Source organism: Podarcis bocagei (assembly GCF_964188305.1).
Source record: "Podarcis bocagei genome assembly, chromosome: 4".
In the NCBI taxonomy this organism is placed as follows: Eukaryota; Metazoa; Chordata; class Lepidosauria; order Squamata; family Lacertidae; genus Podarcis; species Podarcis bocagei.
Window position 1 is genome coordinate 58,675,914 of NC_138128.1, and position 21,410 is coordinate 58,697,323.

General features: G+C 43.0%; 1 protein-coding gene across 1 annotated transcript; it reads right to left on the minus strand.

Annotated features, from left to right (window-relative positions):
* Positions 1-2,687: 2,687 nt before the first annotated feature.
* Positions 2,688-21,194, minus strand: OAT (ornithine aminotransferase). Its single transcript, XM_081193024.1, has 10 exons — positions 21,051-21,194; positions 16,554-16,772; positions 9,868-10,092; positions 9,238-9,333; positions 7,993-8,120; positions 7,737-7,859; positions 6,523-6,651; positions 4,692-4,805; positions 4,154-4,298; positions 2,688-3,342 (listed from the first exon to the last, which is right to left on the minus strand). Exons 2-10 carry the CDS (start codon positions 16,750-16,752, stop codon positions 3,182-3,184), a joined length of 1,320 nt encoding a protein of 439 aa, XP_081049150.1. The 5' UTR covers positions 16,753-16,772; positions 21,051-21,194; the 3' UTR covers positions 2,688-3,181.
* Between the last annotated feature and the right edge of the window lie 216 nt (positions 21,195-21,410).

The following is a 21,410-nucleotide window of genomic DNA, read 5'->3' on the forward strand; positions in this document are numbered from 1 at the left end:
TTCAAAAACACAGAGCAAATAATTAAGGACTGAAAAAGAAAACAGCCAAAGGTTGTGGTGTACTTAACCTTTGTTCCAAACAGGACTGCTGATCATAGTCAACAAGAGAATGTTTGTTTTCTTACACATATCTCAAGCTGTTAAAAAAATTGTTGTAATGGGCAGCTGCTCAGGAGTCTCAAACAGCCTTCCCCAACCTCTTTCTGTCCAGATGTTTTGGACTACTTCCATCACCCCTCTCAATTTGCGCTAATTTCTGGACCTGGTGGCAGTTGTAGTCCAAACATCTGGAGGGCACCACATTGGAGAAGTCTGATCTAAGACAAAATATTGCTGGTAAAGAAAAAAAGAGTACACCATTTCCTAATATTATATTCTAATGTATGTAAAGGCCAACATTATTTTGGGGATCATTTTGTACAATAAGGCTTATCATGCCATCTTCCTATCATTAGCAGCAAAGAATTTCTATGTATGAGAATATATAAAATTAATGCGTATCGTTCTTGAATACTATGTTTAGAACAGTTTCTTATTAACAACTCTTCCCAATAAGCTCAAGATAGACTCCTACCAGGGACTTCTTCTGCATCTCACTAGAGAAGAAAACACTTGCCCTGTTTAGCCTGTGTTGCCTTTTCAAGTCATGCTGCAGGCAAACCTTCTGGGGGAATCTTACAGCAGAAGAGAGTTTCACAAAAAGGACAGGCATGGATCATGCTTATAAGGCAAACTATTAAACTAGAACCTGCATTAAAAAGGAAATTTTCAACCTTTTCCTCGCAAGCAGGAAGCTGTTTCAAGAAGCCAGTTCTATGCACATCCAGCTAAATCTCTAACAAAGAAGAAATAACTTTTCTCTCAAGGGGCATTCCCGTGGCAACAGAATGTTAACCTCTTTCTTACATTCTCACCTGCTCTTTACCTTTCCCAATGAGCAGACCAATCCATCCTGCCAAAGGCAGCCATCTTCCTCAACAGCATGTGTTGACAATTCTGTAGTACTAGGAACGTTATCAGTACTATTTGGGTTCACCTTATCACTGTAGATCAGGGGTCGGGGCACTGACAATAGAATCGTATTGTTTCTTGTTCAAACTGTGAATGCCCCCCACCCTCTTCCAGAGTTCCACCTGGCTGACAAATTCCTAGCAGGACGCAAAACCAAAAAAAAGAAAGGGTCCTCACTGATGGGCCAGCAGAACTGCCCGAACCTGTTGCCTCAGCAACACCACAGGACTGGATCAGCTGTTGGCCAAGAGGTGCAGAGCCATTGCTCAGGTGACAAGTTACCCTCACAACAGGTGCCCAATTGCCCTGCAAGACAGAGGAAGAGAGCACTTCCTGCCACGAGGTGTTTAAAGTACAGCAGAGGGTAGCCAAGGATTCATGCCTGACAGCACTTGAAGCCATGGAACAGTTAGGCTGAAAAAGAGGCATAGGACAATATAAAACTCTGCACTTCTGGAGCTCAAGCTGCAGGAAGGGTGATGAGAGTCCTGACCCTGTATGGGAGCAGAGTACACACTTCCACAAGGGCTTCACAAAGTGGCCACATGTAAACAGCCCCGACATGGACAGCTCTCCTGCAGGAACAGCAGGGACAGAGACAAGTGGTCAGCAGCTGTGCATGAGAAACGCCAGTCTTGCAGCTTAAATCTGGACTGAACTAGAGAGATGGTGACCCAAATTCAACCACTGGCTAGAGGGATATTCCACTAGTCAAGGGCAAGAATAACTGTTGGAAGGGATTTCATATTGCACAACAGATGTGCTAGCAGTAGCTGGTTGTGTAATCAGTCGTGCAACAATAAATATAGGAGCTACAGTCATCCGTTGCACAACCAGCCACAGGAAGCATGGTAGCTTCCTGCCTTCTGTTGCACAAGCCATTCCTTGAGTACAACTAGTACACCGCTTAGGGAATTTAACTTACCGTAGTGCAGCACTGAATTCCTCCCAGTATTTTCAAACTATGAGCTAGCTGGAAGTGAAGAAAGCCTCTCTGGGAATCTGACACCTTGTGCAGGAGTACTTGCATACTTCCACATTTCTCTGCCTCTACAGTTGCAGATGCAAAGCATCACAAGGGCAACACAAGACTCCAGTACTTTCTTATCCAAGAGGAAGCTAAACCTGACAGTGAACATCACACTATTGCACACAGCAGGGGCAGTGCAGTTTCAAAACTACACCTTCTCTATTTTGATCAATAGTAGCTTGTTAGAGAAAAGTGTCTGGAATGGCCAAGTTGGGAATGATCACTGTAATTAGCTTGATTGTAAAAGATGAGCATGTATTGTTCTTCACTGCAGGAAATGACTAGCCAAGAAAAAGGTTAATGGAGAAGTCTTCACGCACATACACTATAAAAGCAATGCTTTTAAAAACCTTAAAAGCAGTAATATCTCACTTAAAGTTTCCATTTTGATGATGAAATTGCATCTCTCTCAACAGAGACATGCTACGCTACACCAGTTATTATTAACAAAACAACTCTATCCCAATTGAAAAACAACAAACAGTATCAATATTAGAACAATTTTTACCTTTACATTCAAATTTTTTTAACTGCAATGTTGGGTAGGTGACAAGTACTAGATTCAGCATCCAATGCCAATTCGCCATTAGTTTTAAAATGCAATGAATATGCTTGTTATAGCAACAAAACACTGACCAGTAAGATATCCATTTGAGCTACCTTTATGAACCAATACAGATTTCAAAAAGGTGAGAGATTCTACTGTTCTTGATCCTCTGAAGCTAGGATTTCCAGTCAGGATACAATCATTAGCACCAACAGCAAGATTTCAGTCCTCCATACAGGGGCAAATGGCAAAAGAAAAAGTTTGAAATGTCTGGGGGGTTTTAAATAGCTTCTTAAGATGTTAGCATTTGGTACAACAGTTTCATATAATTTATATTTTGGCTGACATGTAAAAGGAGACATAGCCAAAGTCACAATAAATCAAAAACAATTTTAGTCATTTGCTTTTCCCCCCCCCAGGTCCATTATTTTTTAAAAAATTAAAACTGATTTTAAAAGGCTTTTGGTTTGCAACCCAGCGGGAATAGTTGGATGAAAAATATTGAACTTGAAAGGGGGGCGGGGTTCAAGAATATTTCTTTCGTAGTAGCGTTATGGAATCAAAGTTGAAGGCAGACATTGAACACTGTGCCTTTAGAAAGATAAAATGGTTTTGTGGATAATTTCAGTGCATTCTCTGATCTCATCCTCCTTGATCACCAGGGGGGGAGCCAATCGGATGATATCACCATGTGTTGGTTTGGCCAGCAGTCCATTGTCACGGAGTCGCAGACACACTTTCCAGGCATCATAGTCTTTAAAAGAAATCCAAAAACAGAATCAAATATTTGCTTTACAACCAACTGAAGTAAGCATTACAAGGAGCTCAAGGTGGCACAGGTGTTTCTCCTCCTTCCCATTTCCTCATCACAACAATTCTGTGAGGTAGGTTAGGCTGACAGATGGCGACTGGTCCATGGTCACCCAGTTTGCTTTTATGACCAAGTGGGGATTTAAACCCCGACCTTCAAGGTCCTAATCCAACACTCTAAGCCACACTACATGAAGGAGATAGGTTGTGGTTTCATTTCCAGACAGGAAATAAATTTGTTCAAAGTCTGTTTAGAAATGGCAGCTTGGACAAATATTTCACCTCTGGCCACAAGAGACCAGATGTGCTCCCACTTTTTAGACAGTACATAAACTTGATTGAACTTGCAATCTTTTTTCAGGAAAAAGCATGTCAAGCAGTCTGGGCTACTACCTATTTACCCCAGTCAGGAGGACTTCAGACTTTTAGAACTTTCTGTTGCGATTGAAACTGTCTAAACCCTATTCCTAGAGCATCCTCAGTTTCAGGTATTTTGGGTCAAAGTTCCCTATTCTCCTTTTGTGTGTATTTTCAAATACTGCCTTTTTTATTCAAAAAAGTAAAAAAGGAGAACAGGATATATACCCCCAAATTATATACCTTTACTCAAACAGCAGCAGCACCTAATTCATTCTGAATGGATATGCTATTATGCTATTGCCTCCAAACTGGAACTTGCACAATTCTCTTGCAAAAGTGAAAATGGCCTTGAATCATGTTGAAGTCTTGTTAGCGCAGTGTAAAAACAGCCTTACCTTTTGTTTCACGAATAACAATAGCATTTAATAATCCTTTTCCTCTGACACAAGCCACAATATCTGACGGAGTCTTCATAAGCTCATTCCTCAATAAGTTGCCCATGATTTCTGAATTCTTAACTAACTTTTCTTCTTCAATTACCTAAAGCAGTTTGAAACAAAGGTAAGAAAACTGAATGATGGAGGAAGAATCATAAAAATGTAAACATAAGGTTCAGTTTGGCTCTCATCACAAGACCACTACTAACCATAATTATAATTTATAATTACTTATAATTATATTTACTAACAATACACAGTTAACTATAAAATTACAAGTCATAACATGGTACAGGTGTAAAAAAGAAGTCTTCAATTATGAAGACGTGAACAAACATACGACACAAAGCAGATACATGGATATTTGGCTACTTTTATTATTAGACAAGTTGAGGGAAATGACTGTGAACATGCAGTTTTTGAGTTATTTAAATACTGCACAGTGTTAGCATAGTCATGCATAGCATTCGTAGACCTTAAACTGATATTTACATACCTCGAGTGCTGCTATGGCCACCCGGCAAGCCAATGGGTTCCCTCCATATGTAGAACCATGTTCTCCAGGTTTAATGGAGAGCATGATTTCATCATCACATAGTACCGCTGAAACCTAAGAACATAAATTCTGCACTGAGACAACATTTACCAAAAACTTAAGAACATTTTTCCTTTGTCCTGCTTCACAACACCACAGAGGTTCCACTAAATTACATGTCTGTAACGTTTTGGCATCATTATGCATTTAAGACTGTAATTCTGAAAGTCGGGACTGTGTTGGTTTGTTGCTTTGTTTTTATTGATATGTAAAGCAGCTCAGGGAGTGTTTACAGCTAAAGAGTGGGGCAAAAATGCTTTAAACAAACAAACAAACAAATCACTTTGCTGCCTCCCCCCTACGGTTACAGCTGCTGCACAGAGTCTAAGGCAATATTCCTATTTATTTCCCGTTGCTTTATAAAGTATGCATTCCTCAGTAAATGCTTTGCAGAATGAACTGCAAGTAGGTACAATTGCCTGTTTACTGTGTTCAGCATTTATTTGCCATTTTTAAACTTCTGACTCAGCTCAAAGAGAGTTGCAAAATGCTGGATGTGGTACTCAGGCTACTCAGCAGGAAAAGAAATTCTCCGTTTCAAAGCTGTTTTCACCAGACAGTCACGTAAGTGGTCTAGAGAACTTAAATGGCCTGATCCTTCAAGACATTTTACTGGATGTGAGAGCCACCGATCTGAACAGACCTTTTTTCCAAATATATACTTAAGATTCCAAACTAAGCAATACTTGTTCAAAAACAAGAGAGTTGTTAAACTACCCAAATGTACAGCTAGTTTCATAATACCATATCACACTTCAAAATGCTTGCTTTGTGCCTAGTTCCTCTGGACTTAGTTAGAAACCTGGAGCAATGTGATGGAGAAATTTCCCTTCCTGAATATGATTATTTACTGTTATTCTTGCCCAGCTAAATATACTAACAATGGGGCAATTTCAAGTATTAGAGTACAGTACCTCAGTTCAGTACTTCTAGGTTGTTACAGGTCTGACCTTGGAAATTCAGAGCTGCAGGACCACAATTGAATTGGTCAGCATGCAATCTGCATTACACCAACAGGTTCAGTTCCTGGCATCTCCAGAAAGGACTAAGAAAAAACCCCTTCTGAAACCCTGGATGGTCACTGCCATTCAATGTACAGTGGTGCCTCGCAAGACGAAATTAATCCGTTCCGCGAGTCTCTTCGTCTAGCGGTTTTTTCGTCTTGCGAAGCAACCCTATTAGCGGCTTAGCGAATTAGTGCTATTAGCGGTTTAGCGGCTATTAAAGGCTTAGCAGCTATTAAAGGCTTAGCGGATTAGCGGCTAAAAGGCTATTAGCGGCTATTAAAGGCTTAGCGGCTTAGCAGCTAAAAGGCTATTAGCGGCTTAGCGGCTTAGAAAAAGGGGGGAAGCGGGGGGGGACGGAACACTTGCAAGACGTTTTCGTCTTGCAAAGCAAGCCCATAGGGAAAATCGTCTTGCCAAGCAGCTCAAAAACGGAAAACCCTTTCGTCTAGCGGGTTTTCCGTCCTGCGAGGCATTCGTCTTGCGGGGCACCACTGTAGTCAGTACTGAGCTAAATGGATCAATAGTCTAACTCAATATAAGGAAGCTTCCTATGTCCCCATTTGCTGACCACTGTCATATTGTAAGAACATGAATTCTGGAAGATAGTCCTGACTGACTCCACTTCATCAATGACCCATTCATTAAGCCAGTTTTGTATCTTAAACCTGTTGAAATCTCCAAAAAAGAAGTTCAGAACCAGCTGTTTCTCATTCAATATTACTTACAGGATAAACACCTCCAGACAGGGCCTTTCCGAGCAGGATCATATCTGGTCTAACATTTTCATGATCGACAGCCAGCATTTTCCCAGTCCTTGCCAACCCAGTCTGAATTTCATCAGCGATAAAGAGAACCTGTTTTATTTTAAAAGGAGCACATATTCAAGAAGTATTTCCTTGACAAGGAAAGTTCACCCCAAACATCCCTAGCAACTCTCGTCCAAACTACAGAAACTGGTATAATTAAACTAGCTCCATACTGCTAGATCGCATAACTTTAAAAATTCTAGGCTACATTTGTGCCCACAAGATTCTTTATGGTAGTACAATTTCACAAGCCAAGAATGCTTAACAGCATTTCACTTAACAGCCCCTTTAGAACTTTTCATATGAGAGGCCTGAATATCACTTGCATAGTATTATCAGAGTCTCATCATGCGCTGGAAAGCATAAAAGAAAATAGCTTCAATCCAGAGAGCCCCTTTAGACTTGCATAGAGAATGACTTGATGAATTGTCATTCAATGAGCATTTAGTTTGTTTTGTTCTCCTTTAAAAGAGAAGATTCTCCAAAGCCACACTCCAAATGAAGATCTTGCAATATGGCTTTCTTGACCCCATTCCTAATCTACCATTTACTCTGTCTGATCTATTATGTGGTAAAGTCCAAATGATGTATATATTTGGAAGCAAGAAGGTCATTATAATCATTCCACAAGGTGAAATTTGACACTGCTGTACCCCAAGATAAACCAAAATGTTCTATGGAAACAGCACTATCAGACCGAAAAGCAAAGACAATTTATGAGTTGCCCAGGAGTGGGATAAAGTCCATTTAAAAGGTACACAAAGTATATTACAACAACCTTGTCGTCTACTTAAGATAGGCACAGAACTGATAAGATAGTAGAGTTAAGCAATAGCTCACTTTGGGGGGGGAAGTGTTTTACCAGGTCAAAACCGACATCATTGGTGAGAAAAACACTGAATTCTTTATAATAATAAAAAAAGCTATACCACTTACTACTGGACCTTTGGAAGATTCAACTAACTAAATATTAGATTGTGTTAACCAGCAGTGTAAAAAAATGTTTTTTGAAACATATAACAGCATTATACGATTGTTATCTTTGGTCTAAACAAGGCCTGTTGTATTAGTTAAAAGACTTGGCCACTTTCCACAGCTTAAATGTTCTCTTCTTAGCACAGTGACTTACTTACATTATGCTTTGTGCAAAGCTCTCGCACACCTGTGAGGTAACCTTTATCAGGAACAATGACACCAGCTTCCCCTTGAATTGGTTCTACCATGAAAGCTGCTACATTTGGATCTTGAAGTGCACGCTATGGACAAGCATATTGCAATGAAGAAAGACAGTTACTGAATGCCGTTATAGAGAGAGGCAGAACAAGATTTATAACATTCCTTCTCCTAACTTCTGAATAAGTCTTCACAGAATGGAAGATTGCAACACACCTCAAGAGCTGGCAAGTCATTGTATGGAATTATTTCAAACCCTGGCATAAATGGTCCAAACCCATCGTAACTGGAAGGATCTGTAGAACTTGAGACAGCAGACAATGTTCTTCCCCAGAAGTTTCCAGCTGGAAGGGGGATGGGGAAGGATGAAAAAAACATATAATGTTTAGTTACGTTATGCAGCCTAGCCAACTCAACAATCCAAAGATGTCAAAAGATACCACATCTTTCTAAAAGGTAGAGATGCTAGAGATGTATCACAGTTGTGTTTAGATCAAGGGTGGGTAACCAGTGGTCCCCTAGATGTTGCTGAACTACAACTCCCATCATCCCACCCAACATGGCACAGGTATTAAAACCTCCTTGCCCAACTCTGGATTTTAAACAGCATTTAATGTTATGAGAATTGATTCTGTTGAAAATGCACAGCAAAATACGGGTCGTTTAATCATGTTCACCTTGTATGTTTGCCATGTATGCAAGTGCCAAAGGGTTGCAACTTACCAAAGTTATAACAAAACAGAGTCTTTTACCCAACATGATTGTCCAGGATGAATGATTACAGCATGCTGTCTTAACAGAGCCCAGAACACGGACTGCATGAGATTTCAGTTGACCAATACATTTCACAAGCCTAAGCACACTGCCTCAACAGCAAGTCCCTCCAAACTGAACAGGATTCGTTCCCTAATAAATGTTGTTTATGACTGTAGCCCTAATTTGTCAGCACCATATTCCCACCCCACTTTCACCCATGAAAAGAAAGATTAATCTCTTCTTACTTAGGTTTCGGTTCTTTACGGCACCAGAGACAATATAGGATTTGATAAATCGGAAGGTGATGAGGGCACAACTTTGCACATTATTTTAACTTAGTAAAGTGATGAATTCATTACAAGCCACAAACCATTTAACAGGGGTGGGAACTTCAGGTCCAGAAACCAAAAGTGGCTTCTCTGGTCTTTCCACCCAACTCTTGGGACTTTCCCAGAACACATTTTCTCTTCCCTGACCATGCCCATCAATGGCCCATTCCTCTCTCTCATCAAGTGCAGCTGCCACTGAAATGTAGCTTACTTTACACAGGTAAGTTTTTTAATACAAAGGTATTTTTAATACAAAGGTATTCCTACAGCATGTTGTTGTTTTTAAAATATGCATGATTTCATAATCCAAAGTCTCCAATACCTTTGTTATGCCCACCTGCAACGAGTTCTTCTGATATTTAAAACTCTGACATACCTGCGAAAAGTATCTTTGCCTTGTATTTGGGAATTCCTTTCACTGTATATGCCCACTTTCGAGCCAGTTTACAAGCTGTTTCTCCAGCCTCCACACCTAAAATAAGAGAGCACGAAAGGTGGAACCAGGAGAGGGGTAGGAAGAGAAGGCGAACTCATTACTATCAGAAGCCACATGGTGGACTATTACGGAAGTATGCCATGCAGGGTAACAGCCTAGGGCCCTGGAAGTGTGGGAAGGGACAGCTAAAAGCAGTGTGATGTTATCAAGAAGCTGAGTTCTGCTGGAACTCTGCACATGCCTTGGAACCATGACTATACTTTGGCAGTGCCATTGCAAAGTAAGAGAGAAACATTGACTTAAGCTAAACGACCTCCTATAGCAGCAGCAAGAGCATGGCCCCACAGCAGCCTTCCCCCACCCCCCTCTCTGTACTTGCTCAAAATTCTGAATACATCCTTGACCTGAAAAAGGTTGGAGACACAGCACTTTGTGTGCAACAGATTTCCAAACACACAGGAAGCAAACCCAAATTTCAGGGAACCACAACTGTTCTCTCTAGCTTCCCACTTAAGTGACAAAAGCTGTCCGTTCACATGCTTTTTTGGAGGACAGAACAGAAAGCCTTACCTGTGTTCATTGGAAGCACTTTGTTGTATTTGAACATTTTTGTGATATACTCTTCATATTCGCCAAGTACATCATTGTAAAATGCTCTTGAGGTAAGGGTAAGTTTGTCACACTGGGCTTTCAAAGCAGCTACAATCTTTGGGTGACAATGGCCTTGATTGACAGCACTGTAAGCACTTAAGAAATCAAAGTATTTTCTGCCTTCTACATCCCACACATAAACACCTGGGGGGAGGGTAAACAAGCAGAGGTACAATATTAGGAGAATATTATCAAATGATATATCACACACACAAACCTCTGGTGACATATAAAACAAAAAAATAATGTTGATCATTTATTGTTTTTAGAATTGAGGCATAGGGTGAATGATGCAACAGATTAAGTCATTCAACTGCTAAAAAACATCATATAATATTTGGCTAAATAAAAAAGCAGCACTTCAGTATATACTATATAAACGGAATGGCTGCTTTAGCAAAACTGAACAGGAATGACACAAAGTACAGAATTCACATTTCTCAACTTCCTATACGTACTTTTTGGCACAGTTACCTATGCATTTTCTGTGACTGTAAGATAACTGGTTAAGCTATTTTGTGTCAAGCGCTGTAGTAGTACTGAGAAAAGATTGACACCTGAAAATACAAATTATCTGTGCGATGAGGGGGTAGGGATAAACTTCGTTCTCCTCCCTTGAAAATGGGCTGTCTGGTGCTGCATTTTCCCCAAGGTAGTCCTGCTAGCACAAGCCAGAGATTACATTTTTGGCACAGCCTAGGGCAATCTGCTCATGCTGACTTTAGCTATGAAAGACTTGTAGCCATTTCACATAGATATCAAATGTGTTTACCAGGCACAGCTTCATAAGCACAGGAATGAATAGCTAGCTTCCAAAATGACCATCATTTGGGTCACACTGACTTTTCACCCACAATGTTCAACATGCACCTTCTAAGGTAGATCAGGTAATATGCATTTGAGCACAAAATCTCTTTGTAGGCCAACAATATAAAACTATGGAAAGGCTGTTTTATTTTCAAACTTCCTAGGTGAGAGCGAGACTCCATGCCTGCACCCATCTGCCACAAGTGCTATGCCAAGGCAGGCTGCCAGATGCCAAGACAATAAAACTGCCTGCTTCTCCTCACGGAAGCATGAGGTATACTTTGTACTTTGCTACACTTAGCCAGCTACCAAACACATGTTCAGGAAGATAATACTAACCTAAGAAGCTGCTAATTTGCAAATGCAAACCGGTAAAAGTGTTGACCTGAAAACAGTTTCCAAACGCTTGTTTTACTACAAGCTTTAATCTTGCATTATGAGGTTACATAGTAGCAAGGAAACAGACTTTGAGACCATTTGCGCTTCTAATTAGGCTAAACAGACATTCCCTTGATTTGGTGAAGCTTGTCAAAAGTAATAAAAATTCAGAAACCTTGTAGATCAGGTGGTAAGTATGCTAAACAGTTGATGCCCTAAGGTCAGGATAGTCTAGCAATATATGCACTGGGGAGACACCAAAAATAAAGAATGCTAACAGAGCGCTACCAAAGATAGACATTAGAATTATTTAGATTAGGGGCGTGAAAGCTGCAGTCCGTGGGCCAGATGTGGTGCTCCAGGCCTCCCCATTTGGCCTACTAGGCCATTTCACCCCAAGCCATTCTCAGCTGCCTCACACCAGCCCCATCAGTGTGGCTGGGGCAGGTAAGGGCAAGCTGATTTAGGTACACAAGTGAGCTTCCTGTGGAGAACCAGTAGGCACAGCTGATCCCTGCAGAAAGCAGGTTCGAACTTACCTCCCATCCACTGAGTTCAAGCCTGCTTTTCAGAGGCTTCCAAGCACTGAACAGGGCTCTCTGCAAGGCATGTATGATGCTTTGAAGTCACTATCTCTCTCTATCCCAGCAGACCACATTTGACAGATGGGCTGGGCCACCACTACCCCCTATTGATCACCTGACGTCATTAGAGGGAGAGAAAGACCTTGGCCACCAGATCCCTGGTTTACATTAACGCAGGTTTTAAAATTTCAAATGCTAACCATTGCGCCCGGAACTGAAGGCAACATAAACCAAAGAACTGCAGAAAATAAAGGCAATATAAAAGAGCAGTAAGTTTTTATAACAATACACACCACACTGAATGCAGTATGATCTGCTGTTTTTTATATACAACTAAATGGAAATGTGGTGAATACTTAAAAGAAATATAACAACCAGATAAATTTCCAAGTAGGGCTAGATATATGAGCAGCAGCTAAAAATAACTAGAAGAGGGGTGGTAACTAAGGAGATGCAGCAAAGCTTAAACAAGAACCCATGGAGGGATGTGTGGGGAAGTCAATGAATAAATGGTAAGTGATGATAACTGTATAATGTATGTATAATATATATATATATAGTGTGACATTTTTATGCTCAGAACTCTCAAGCATCCTAGGTTTTAAAGCAGGTCAGGGAACCTGCCGTTCTCCAGACATTAAAAGGTAAAGGTAAAGGTACCCCTGCCCGTACAGGCCAGTCGTGTCCGACTCTAGGGTTGTGCGCCCATCTCACTTAAGAGGCTGGGGGCCAGCGCTGTCCGGAGACACTTCTGGGTCACGTGGCCAGTGTGACGAAGCTGCTCTGGCGAGCCAGCACCAGCGCAGCACACGGAAATGCCGTTTACCTTCCCGCTATAAAGCGGTACCTATTTATCTACTTGCACTTAAGGGTGCTTTCGAACTGCTAGGTGGGCAGGAGCTGGGACTGAAAGACGGGAGCTCACACCGCTGCGGGGATTCGAACCGCCGACCATGCGATCGGCAAGCCCTAGGCACTGAGGTTTTACCCACAGCGCCACCTGCGTCCCCTGACATTACTGAACACCAACTCCCAGCATCCCTAGACAGCATGGCCAAGAGTCAGACATGATTCCCCGCCCCTAGTTTAAAGGCAATTATGCCACCTCTCCTGAGTTGGTCTCAAATGCCAAGCAGCACTCAGTGAGCCAGAAATAGAGGAGCAGGCACAGATTAATTCAGCCAGTGACAGCTGCAGGCTGCTTCTCACAACTCTTTGCAAAATACTTACCCTATGCATCATCAGGGAATGAAAGACCGGCAAGCCATGTACACAAGGCTATGCCTGCTGCTGCCTATCTTTTGAATTCAACATGCTTCTGTCCTGTTCAGACAACTAGGATAGTTCTCACATCTGCATATTGCACAATGCTGGCTAAGAGGAAGTTACTTTTAACTTAATCACCAAACCACCATAGGAGAACTGTGGAACTAGACTATACAAATGACTGCCCCTACATTAAATACAAAGGGAAAGGTACCCCTGACCATTAGGTCCAGTTGTGGACAACTCTGGGGTTGCACGTTCATCTCGCTCTATAGGCCGAGGGAGCCGGCGTTTGTCCACAGACAGCTTCCGGGTCATGTGGCCAGCATGACTAAGCCGCTTCTGGTGAACCAGAGCAGTGCACAGAAACGCCGCTTACCTTCCTATTGTACCTATTTATCTACTTGCACTTTGATGTGCTTTTGAACTGCTAGGTGGGCAGGAGCTGGGACCAAACAACAGGAGCTCACCCCCTCGCGGGGACTCATAGAATCATAGAATCATAGAGTTGGAAGAGACCACAAGGGCCATCGAGTCCAACCCCCTGCCAAGCAGGAAACACCATCAGAGCACTCCTGACATATGGTTGTCAAGCCTCTGCTTAAAGACCTCCAAAGTAGGAGACTCCACCACACTCCTTGGCAGCAAATTCCACTGTCAAACAGCTCTTACTGTCAGCAAGTTCTTCCTAATGTTTAGGTGGAATCTTCTTTCTTGTAGTTTGGATCCATTGCTCCGTGTCCGCTTCTCTGGAGCAGCAGAAAACAACCTTTCTCCCTCCTCTATGTGACATCCTTTTATATATTTGAACATGGCTATCATATCACCCCTTAACCTCCTCTTCTCCAGGCTAAACATGCCCAGCTCCCTTAGCCGTTCCTCATAAGGCATCGTTTCCAGGCCTTTGACCATTTTGGTTGCCCTCCTCTGGACACGTTCCAGTTTGTCAGTGTCCTTCTTGAATTGTGGTGCCCAGAACTGGACACAGTACTCCAGGTGAGGTCTGACCAGAGCAGAATACAGTGGCACTATTACTTCCCTTGATCTAGATGCTATACTCCTATTGATGAGGCCCAGAATTGCATTGGCTTTTTTAGCTGCCGCGTCACACTGTTGGCTCATGTCAAGTTTGTGGTCAACCAAGACTCCTAGATCCTTTTCACATGTACTGCTCTCAAGCCAGGTGTCACCCATCTTGTATTTGTGCCTCTCATTTTTTTTGCCCAAGTGCAATACTTTACATTTCTCCCTGTTAAAATTCATCTTGTTTGTTTTGGCCCAGTTTTCTAATCTGTCAAGGTCGTTTTGAAGTGTGATCCTGTCCTCTGGGGTGTTAGCCACCCCTCCCAGTTTGGTGTCATCTGCAAATTTGATCAGGATGCCCTTGAGTCCATCATCAAAGTCGTTGATAAAGATGTTGAATAAGACCGGGCCCAAGACAGAACCCTGTGGCACCCCACTAGTCACTCTTCTCCAGGATGAAGAGGAACCATTGATGAGCACCCTTTGGGTTCGGTCAGTCAGCCAGTTACAAATCCACTGAGTGGTAGCATAGTCAAGACCGCATTTTACCAGCTTCTTTACAAGAATATCATGGGGCACCTTGTCAAATGCCTTACTGAAATCAAGGTAGGCTATATCCACTGAGTTCCCTTCATCTACCAGGCTTGTAATTCTGTCAAAAAACGAGATCAGGTTAGTCTGACATGACTTATTTTTCAGAAATCCATGCTGACTATTGGTGATCACAGCATTCCTTTCTAGGTGCTCACAGACTGTTTGCTTAATGATCTGCTCCAGAATCTTCCCTGGTATTGATGTCAGACTGACTGGGCGGTAATTATTTGGGTCCTCTCTTTTCCCCTTTTTGAAAATAGGGACAACATTTGCCCTCCTCCAGTCTGCCGGGACTTCGCCTGTTCTCCAGGAATTCTCAAAGATGACTGCCAATGGTTCTGAGATCACATCTGCCAGTTCTTTTAATACTCTTGGATGCAGTTCATCTGGCCCTGGAGACTTGAATACATCTAAACTAGCCAAGTATTCTTGTACTATCTCCTTAGTTATTCTGGGCTGTGTTTCCTTTGCTGAATCATTTGCTCCAAATTCTTCAGGTCGGGCATTGTTTTCTTTATCGGAGAAGACTGAGGCAAAGAAGGCATTGAGGAGTTCAGCCCTTTCTGTGTCCCCTGTTTGCATTTCACCATCTTCTCCTCTGAGTGACCCCACTGTTTCTTTGTTCTTCCTTTTGCTACGAACATACCCATAAAAGCCTTTTTTGTTGCTTTTAACCTCTCTAGCAAGCCTGAGTTCATTCTGTGCTTTAGCTTTTCTGACTTTGTGTCTACATGTGCTGGCTATTTGTTTGAATTCCTCTTTGGTGGTTTCCCCCCTTTTCCATTTTTTGTACACATCCTTTTTTAATCTTAACTCAGTTAAAAGTTCTTTAGATAGCCACCCTGGCTTTTTTAGGCACCTTCCATGTTTCCGTCTCATTGGTATTGCCTGACGTTGTGCTTTTACTATCTCCCTCTTAACAAACTCCCAGCCATCATGAACTCCCTTTCCTTTTAGTATTACTGTCCATGGGATCTCACCCAGCACTTCCCTAAGTTTTATGAAGTCGGCTTTCTTAAAGTCAAGAAATTGAGTCCTAGTATGCTTGGCTGCTCCTTTCCGCTGTATAGTAAACTTCAGAAGAGCATGATCACTCGCGCCTAATGATCCTTCCACTTCTACCCCACTAACCAGCTCATCAACATTGGTTAGGACCAGATCTAAAATGGCTGTTCCTCTTGTTGCTTCTCCCACTTTCTGGACAATGAAGTTGTCTGTAAGGCCAGTGAGGAATCTGTTTGACCTTATGCTCTTGGCTGAGTTTGACATCCAACAAATATCCGGGTAATTGAAGTCCCCCATTACTACTATCTCCCTTCCTTTTGCATGCTTGGCCATCTGTTCCAGGAAGGCATCATCTATGTCCTCCGTTTGGCTTGGGGATCTATAGTAAACTCCCACAATGAGGTCTCGGTTATTCTTCTCTCCCTTAATTTTGACCCAAATGCTCTCACTTTGGCTTTGAGGTTCTAAATCTTGGATCTCTTCACAGGTATACACATCCCTGACTCGAACTGCCGACCTTCCAATCGGCAAGCCCTAGGCTCTGTGGTTTAGACCACAGCGCCACCCGCGTCCCTTCCTACATTAAGAACCATTATATGCCTCCCCACACCCTGACAAATGCCAACTTCCTCTCTCTCCTTGGAATCTTCTTGAAACTGTTTAGGAGAGGCCGACCCATAAGCAAAGGAGGGGGGGAAGAGAAACTATCTTCCCCAGGAAGATAGTAGTAACAGTGTTTTCTTTCTTCTGAGTTAACACGGTCAGGAAAACAGCTGAGATTGCACATACACAGCAGCCAGAGTATCCCACATTTGCGTTCCCAAAGAAGCATCATTGTTGCAGTGATGATACAAATGATCCTTGCCACTGGAAAGCATTAAAGTGAATGGCTGAGTTAAGCTTCCATCCCTTGCCTAGGAACTTATTGGAAAGATTAAAAGTACATACCTTTTCCTTTTTCAAGAGCAACAGGGAGCGGGTGGTAGTTATGTGCACCATACTTGGCCTCACGCTCAAATATGTAGTCGGATGATGGCGGGCCTTGGACTGTTTTCTTAGTTGCAACTGACGTAGCTGAACTCACTGAAGCATGAACGCCTCGACAGAGAACGCCGAACGACTGCCGATGGGCCAGTTTAGAAAACATGGTTACAGTGCGCTGAAGGTCTGAAAAAAGAAAAAATGGCACATAGAGAATTGGGTCAGAATCATGAAACTCAAGGGGACGTTCGCTTCAACACCACACTGCAAACAAAACCTATACAAATAGTTGTGATTACATGCAGGATTTTGAGCGGGCCTTCTTACATAGACAAAGCATTTCAACAGAAACCTAGATCCTAGTGCACTATTAAAAATTCTCCACAGAACAGCTGATATGATCTTCATGAGGTAGACACAGACTTTGCACAGCTAAGCTAGAAAACATGGGACAACACGGTAGACCCAAACCCAAGTTCCCAACCCAAGAGTCTGTCTTATATGCAACATACAACGAAACATACTCTTGCTCCCCATTAGGTGTGAGTTCACACCAGGATGAGTCATGGAAAGTTGCATCACACCAAGCCTGTCAGTTAAAAGCTTTGGTATGCTTAAGTTACCTTTGGATATCTCACAGTCAACATCCAGATTTGTGCTCAGCTTATAGCAAGGGCGGGGAGCCTTTCTCAGTCCATTCCTTCTTGGCCAACATTCTGAGGGCCACATGCCAGTGGTGCGCAGGGCCAGAGGCAAAAGTGGGAGGAGCAATAGGTGTCGACCACACAAGAGTTGGAGGCTTATATCGACATGCATACACCAACCTACATTATTGCAATTCAAGAACATATTCCAGCCAAGCAACACTCAAAGAGGGTGCAGAGAAGGGCCCGGGAGGTATGTGCCTTGTGGAGAGTCCTGAGAGCTGGACAGAGAGGCCTCAAGCTCCTAGACCTGAGGTTCCCCATATCTGACCTACAGCTTGAAGACCAGTATTGCCAGTTCTCATCACTATGTTCCAAGCTCTGAGTCATGAAAGAACTATTGCATAGGCCCTGCATCTTGAAAACCAACATGTAAGATGATGTGCTAGAGGATTTTCTATAGCATTTTCAATTATCAAATGTTTTTCACAGTTGGTCACTTAGCAGCAGATAAAACACCATGAGAACTTAACAAAAAAATAATAATCCCAAGTGCCTAGTTGCTTTGATTCTTAAAGTCCTGATGCAGGGATTAGAAATATTTTTCCAGGCTGCTGAACTCTACTGCAAATGTTCCCCTGTGGAGCTTTTAAAGAACAATTAATCTGAGTTACAATACAACCCTTGTCACCAGAGCATTGCAACACTGACAGCAGACAGACTAATCTTCAATATAAATAAGACCTACTTTTACCTTTCAGTATCATTCGGTTCATAAGACCAAAGGGGATTGTTGTGGTGGTTTTTTAAAAATGGTTTATGCAAGCGTTTGAAGAACTAAGCAAAACCATACATATACAGACCTCTGCTCAACCATTACTAGACGGTTCATTCAAAAGACAGGTAATCCTATGCCACTGTGTGTGTGCTGATTAACTGCTTGTCATATTAAACATGAAACAGAATATATTGGCCAAGGAAAAGAAAAGCTCTTTAAAAAAATCTTAACTCTTCCCCCATCCTAAAAAAAAAGTGACTTTACCAGATGCTTATACTCAATTTTTATAAGCTGTTTAAGCAGCATCCCTCACAGTGGAGCGGGAAAGTACAACACATTTCTAGGAGTGCAGCCTGCAAAAGCTTGATTCTTTAATGTACTTGCAAGGGAATAAGGCCCACTGAACATTGAAAGACTTGTTTCCAAGCAAACATACATAGAACTGAACTGTTAGTATCCTACCATTCCAGCATACAAAGATGACACATAGCTTTTCTAATTCATAGAATCATAAGAGCTGGAAGGGACCCAAGGGTCATCTAGTCCAACCCCCTGCAATGCAATGCAGGAATCTCAGCTAAAGCATCCATGACAGATGACCATGTTGTACAGGAAGAGTCAATAGCTACTTCTGTTAATATTGACAGTATTCTGTTAATATTCTGTTAATATTGAATATTCTGTTAATATTCTGTTAATATGTTAATGGAGTTCCAATGTGACATTTAGAAATTTCACCCCCCAAAATAGCAAGTATTGCACTACATAAGATTTGGATAGGACCCAGATTTAAAATTGCATCACTGAAAGCTTGCAACAGGATGAACTTCTCAATGATAGGACTATACAGGCCTGGCCCACTACACACCCCAAACGGGGAGAAAAAGCTATCTTGCTTAATTAGCATATAAAAGAAATAAGTGCTGGTTTTAGAAAGAGGCAAATTTATGGTTTATTAAAATACTATGAATCTAACTGCAACTGCTGTGATACTTACTGTCACTTCCTAACCTTGGCAAGTGTGACGAGTTGCCTTTGAAACCCTTCTCATAAGGCAACAGCACACATAAGATGAGCCAGTAATCCGTTTTGAGAATACTCAGATTTTATATTTTCTGTTCGTATATACATTTTTACTTGTACTGTAATGATTTTGGAAGAATGTTCTGAATCTGCTGATTATAAAGGCATTTTGAATGAGAAGTAAATCCATCCAAACTGGTGCTTTCTCAGGTCCATTTTCTTATTTAATCCTTTTAGCTTTACAGCCTAGTTACCAGATTCATCTCACTGCCAAATATTTACAGACACATCACTACTTGCAAATAGTGGAAACAAGGATAGTGACGCACATGGGTAAAGTGCAAGAAAGCAAGGTTTTTGGGGTGTCCAAAAATCCGGGGGGGGGAGCATCTTAGCAAGGAAAGGACACCTGCCCAGTGGAACTGAGAATAGTCAGGCTAGAAACATACAATATTTCTTCAGAGAGCTAGCATCAGTAAACAAGAGACACTTGCTTGAGGCATATATACCCATCCCACTTTTGCCTTCTGAAACAGGTTTTGCATGCTTCATGCTGGTTTAAAAACCCACAGAAGCCTGTTTGACAAAACCCTAGTAGGACAAAAAAAAAGTGTTTATGAGAGAGATGGAGAACTTGCAGTCCTCCAGATGTTGCTGGACTACAACTCCAATTATTCCTTAGCATTGACTGTGCTGGCTGCAGTTGGTGGCAGTTGGCAGTCTAGCAACATCTGGAAGGCCCAATGTTCACCATATAGGGTTTATTACATGGGTAGTAATGGTGGGAAGAACAAAACAGGAACTCTGCACAGTTTTGATTGCCATGCCTCAAAAGGAACCTTGTGGAGTTGGACAAGATGTGTCTCTTTAAAAGCAGTTTAAACCAAATCATGGAGGATAAGGTTAACAATGATAGTTGTGTACTACTTCTGGTGTTGGATGCATTATGCCTCTGAATACCAGTTGCTGGACAGCATGAGTGGGAAGGGTGCTAGTATGCTCACACCCTGCTTGACAACATCCCATAGACATCTAGTTGGTCTTTGTGAGAGAAGCATGTTGGATCAGATTGGCCTTTGGCCTGAACCTACAGGGATCTTCATATGCCTCTTCTAGACCAGTTTGCTCTTAAAAGCTGTAGTCTATTCCACCTCATGTTTCCGTTGTACTGTGCCAGAAAACTACTAACAGTGCACTCCTATACATGTCTACTCAGAAGCAAGCCCCATGGGACTAATGCCTGGGTGAGTGTGCATATATTTCCTTTGCTACCCACTTTATTTACTCTCAAGGAAACCAGAAAAAGCCAGGGGCCTCCTTTAGCTGAGATCTTGTACCAGCAGGGTTTTACAGCTCTGCAAAAATGGAAGAAGTGAAGAGGGCCATCAAGGCTCTCTAAGAACGAGAAATGAATGATGGAGACTTATTAAACTTGGAACACGGAATACATCATAAAACAAACCAATTGTGCGCACGCACACACACACACACACACACACACACCCTCCGACATGCACATTTTGAAAAGGCAGAGGATGTGATAAGGCTTCACGTACCCACCGCAGGCTGAAGGGTGCTGTGCATACATTTCTAAGTAAAGACAATCTGGGGCTAAAGCGCAGGAAGAAGCCAGGGTTTGCGCACGCCAGTTGAAGCCGGTCGGGCAAACATACATACACTCTGTGCATGCTCAGACACACAGCGCCCCGTTACATGCTCCAGAGCAGCCCACGGGTCTCCAGCAGGGCTGAGGATCCAAATTATGTTGGGGAGGCTCGTGGGAGGGGGCGGACGACAAAGCAGTAAAAGGGGAAGAGAGCAAAAGGACGCCCATAGGAGGGAAAGCGCTGCATGGCCAGGGCCTCGCTCCAGCCCGACGGCCGCCGCCCGTTCCCCATCCTCCCGGGCATGACGGGGTGCAGCAGCCGCGGAAGGGGGTCTCCCCGAGGGAACAAGCAGGCGGCCGGCCGGCCGACTCCTCCCCACACCCACCGGGCCTCCCTCCCACCGCCGCGCTACCTTCCCGAGGCGACTCTCCTCCGCTTCGGCGAGAAAGGGCAAGCGCGGCTCCCTCGGCCGCCTGTCACAGCTCAAAAGACCGGCCACGTCACAAGCCCCCCCTGGCAAGACGCGCCGGCGCCGGGGCGCCCCATTGGCCTCCCCGGCACGCCGCGCCCAATCACGGCGCGGCGAAGGCGCCTCCCCCGGAAGAGCTCCCTCGCTATTAGCTGCCTGCTTGTCCCCACCTCTGCCGCTCATTGATCCTCTTCGGTGCATTCCTAGCGCCGCTCTCGACCAATCAGGGTTTGCGCGTAGGATTCTTTGGGTCGCTCCTGGGCGCCTCGCTGCCTCTTTCCTTCTTGCCTCTCCGATACAGAT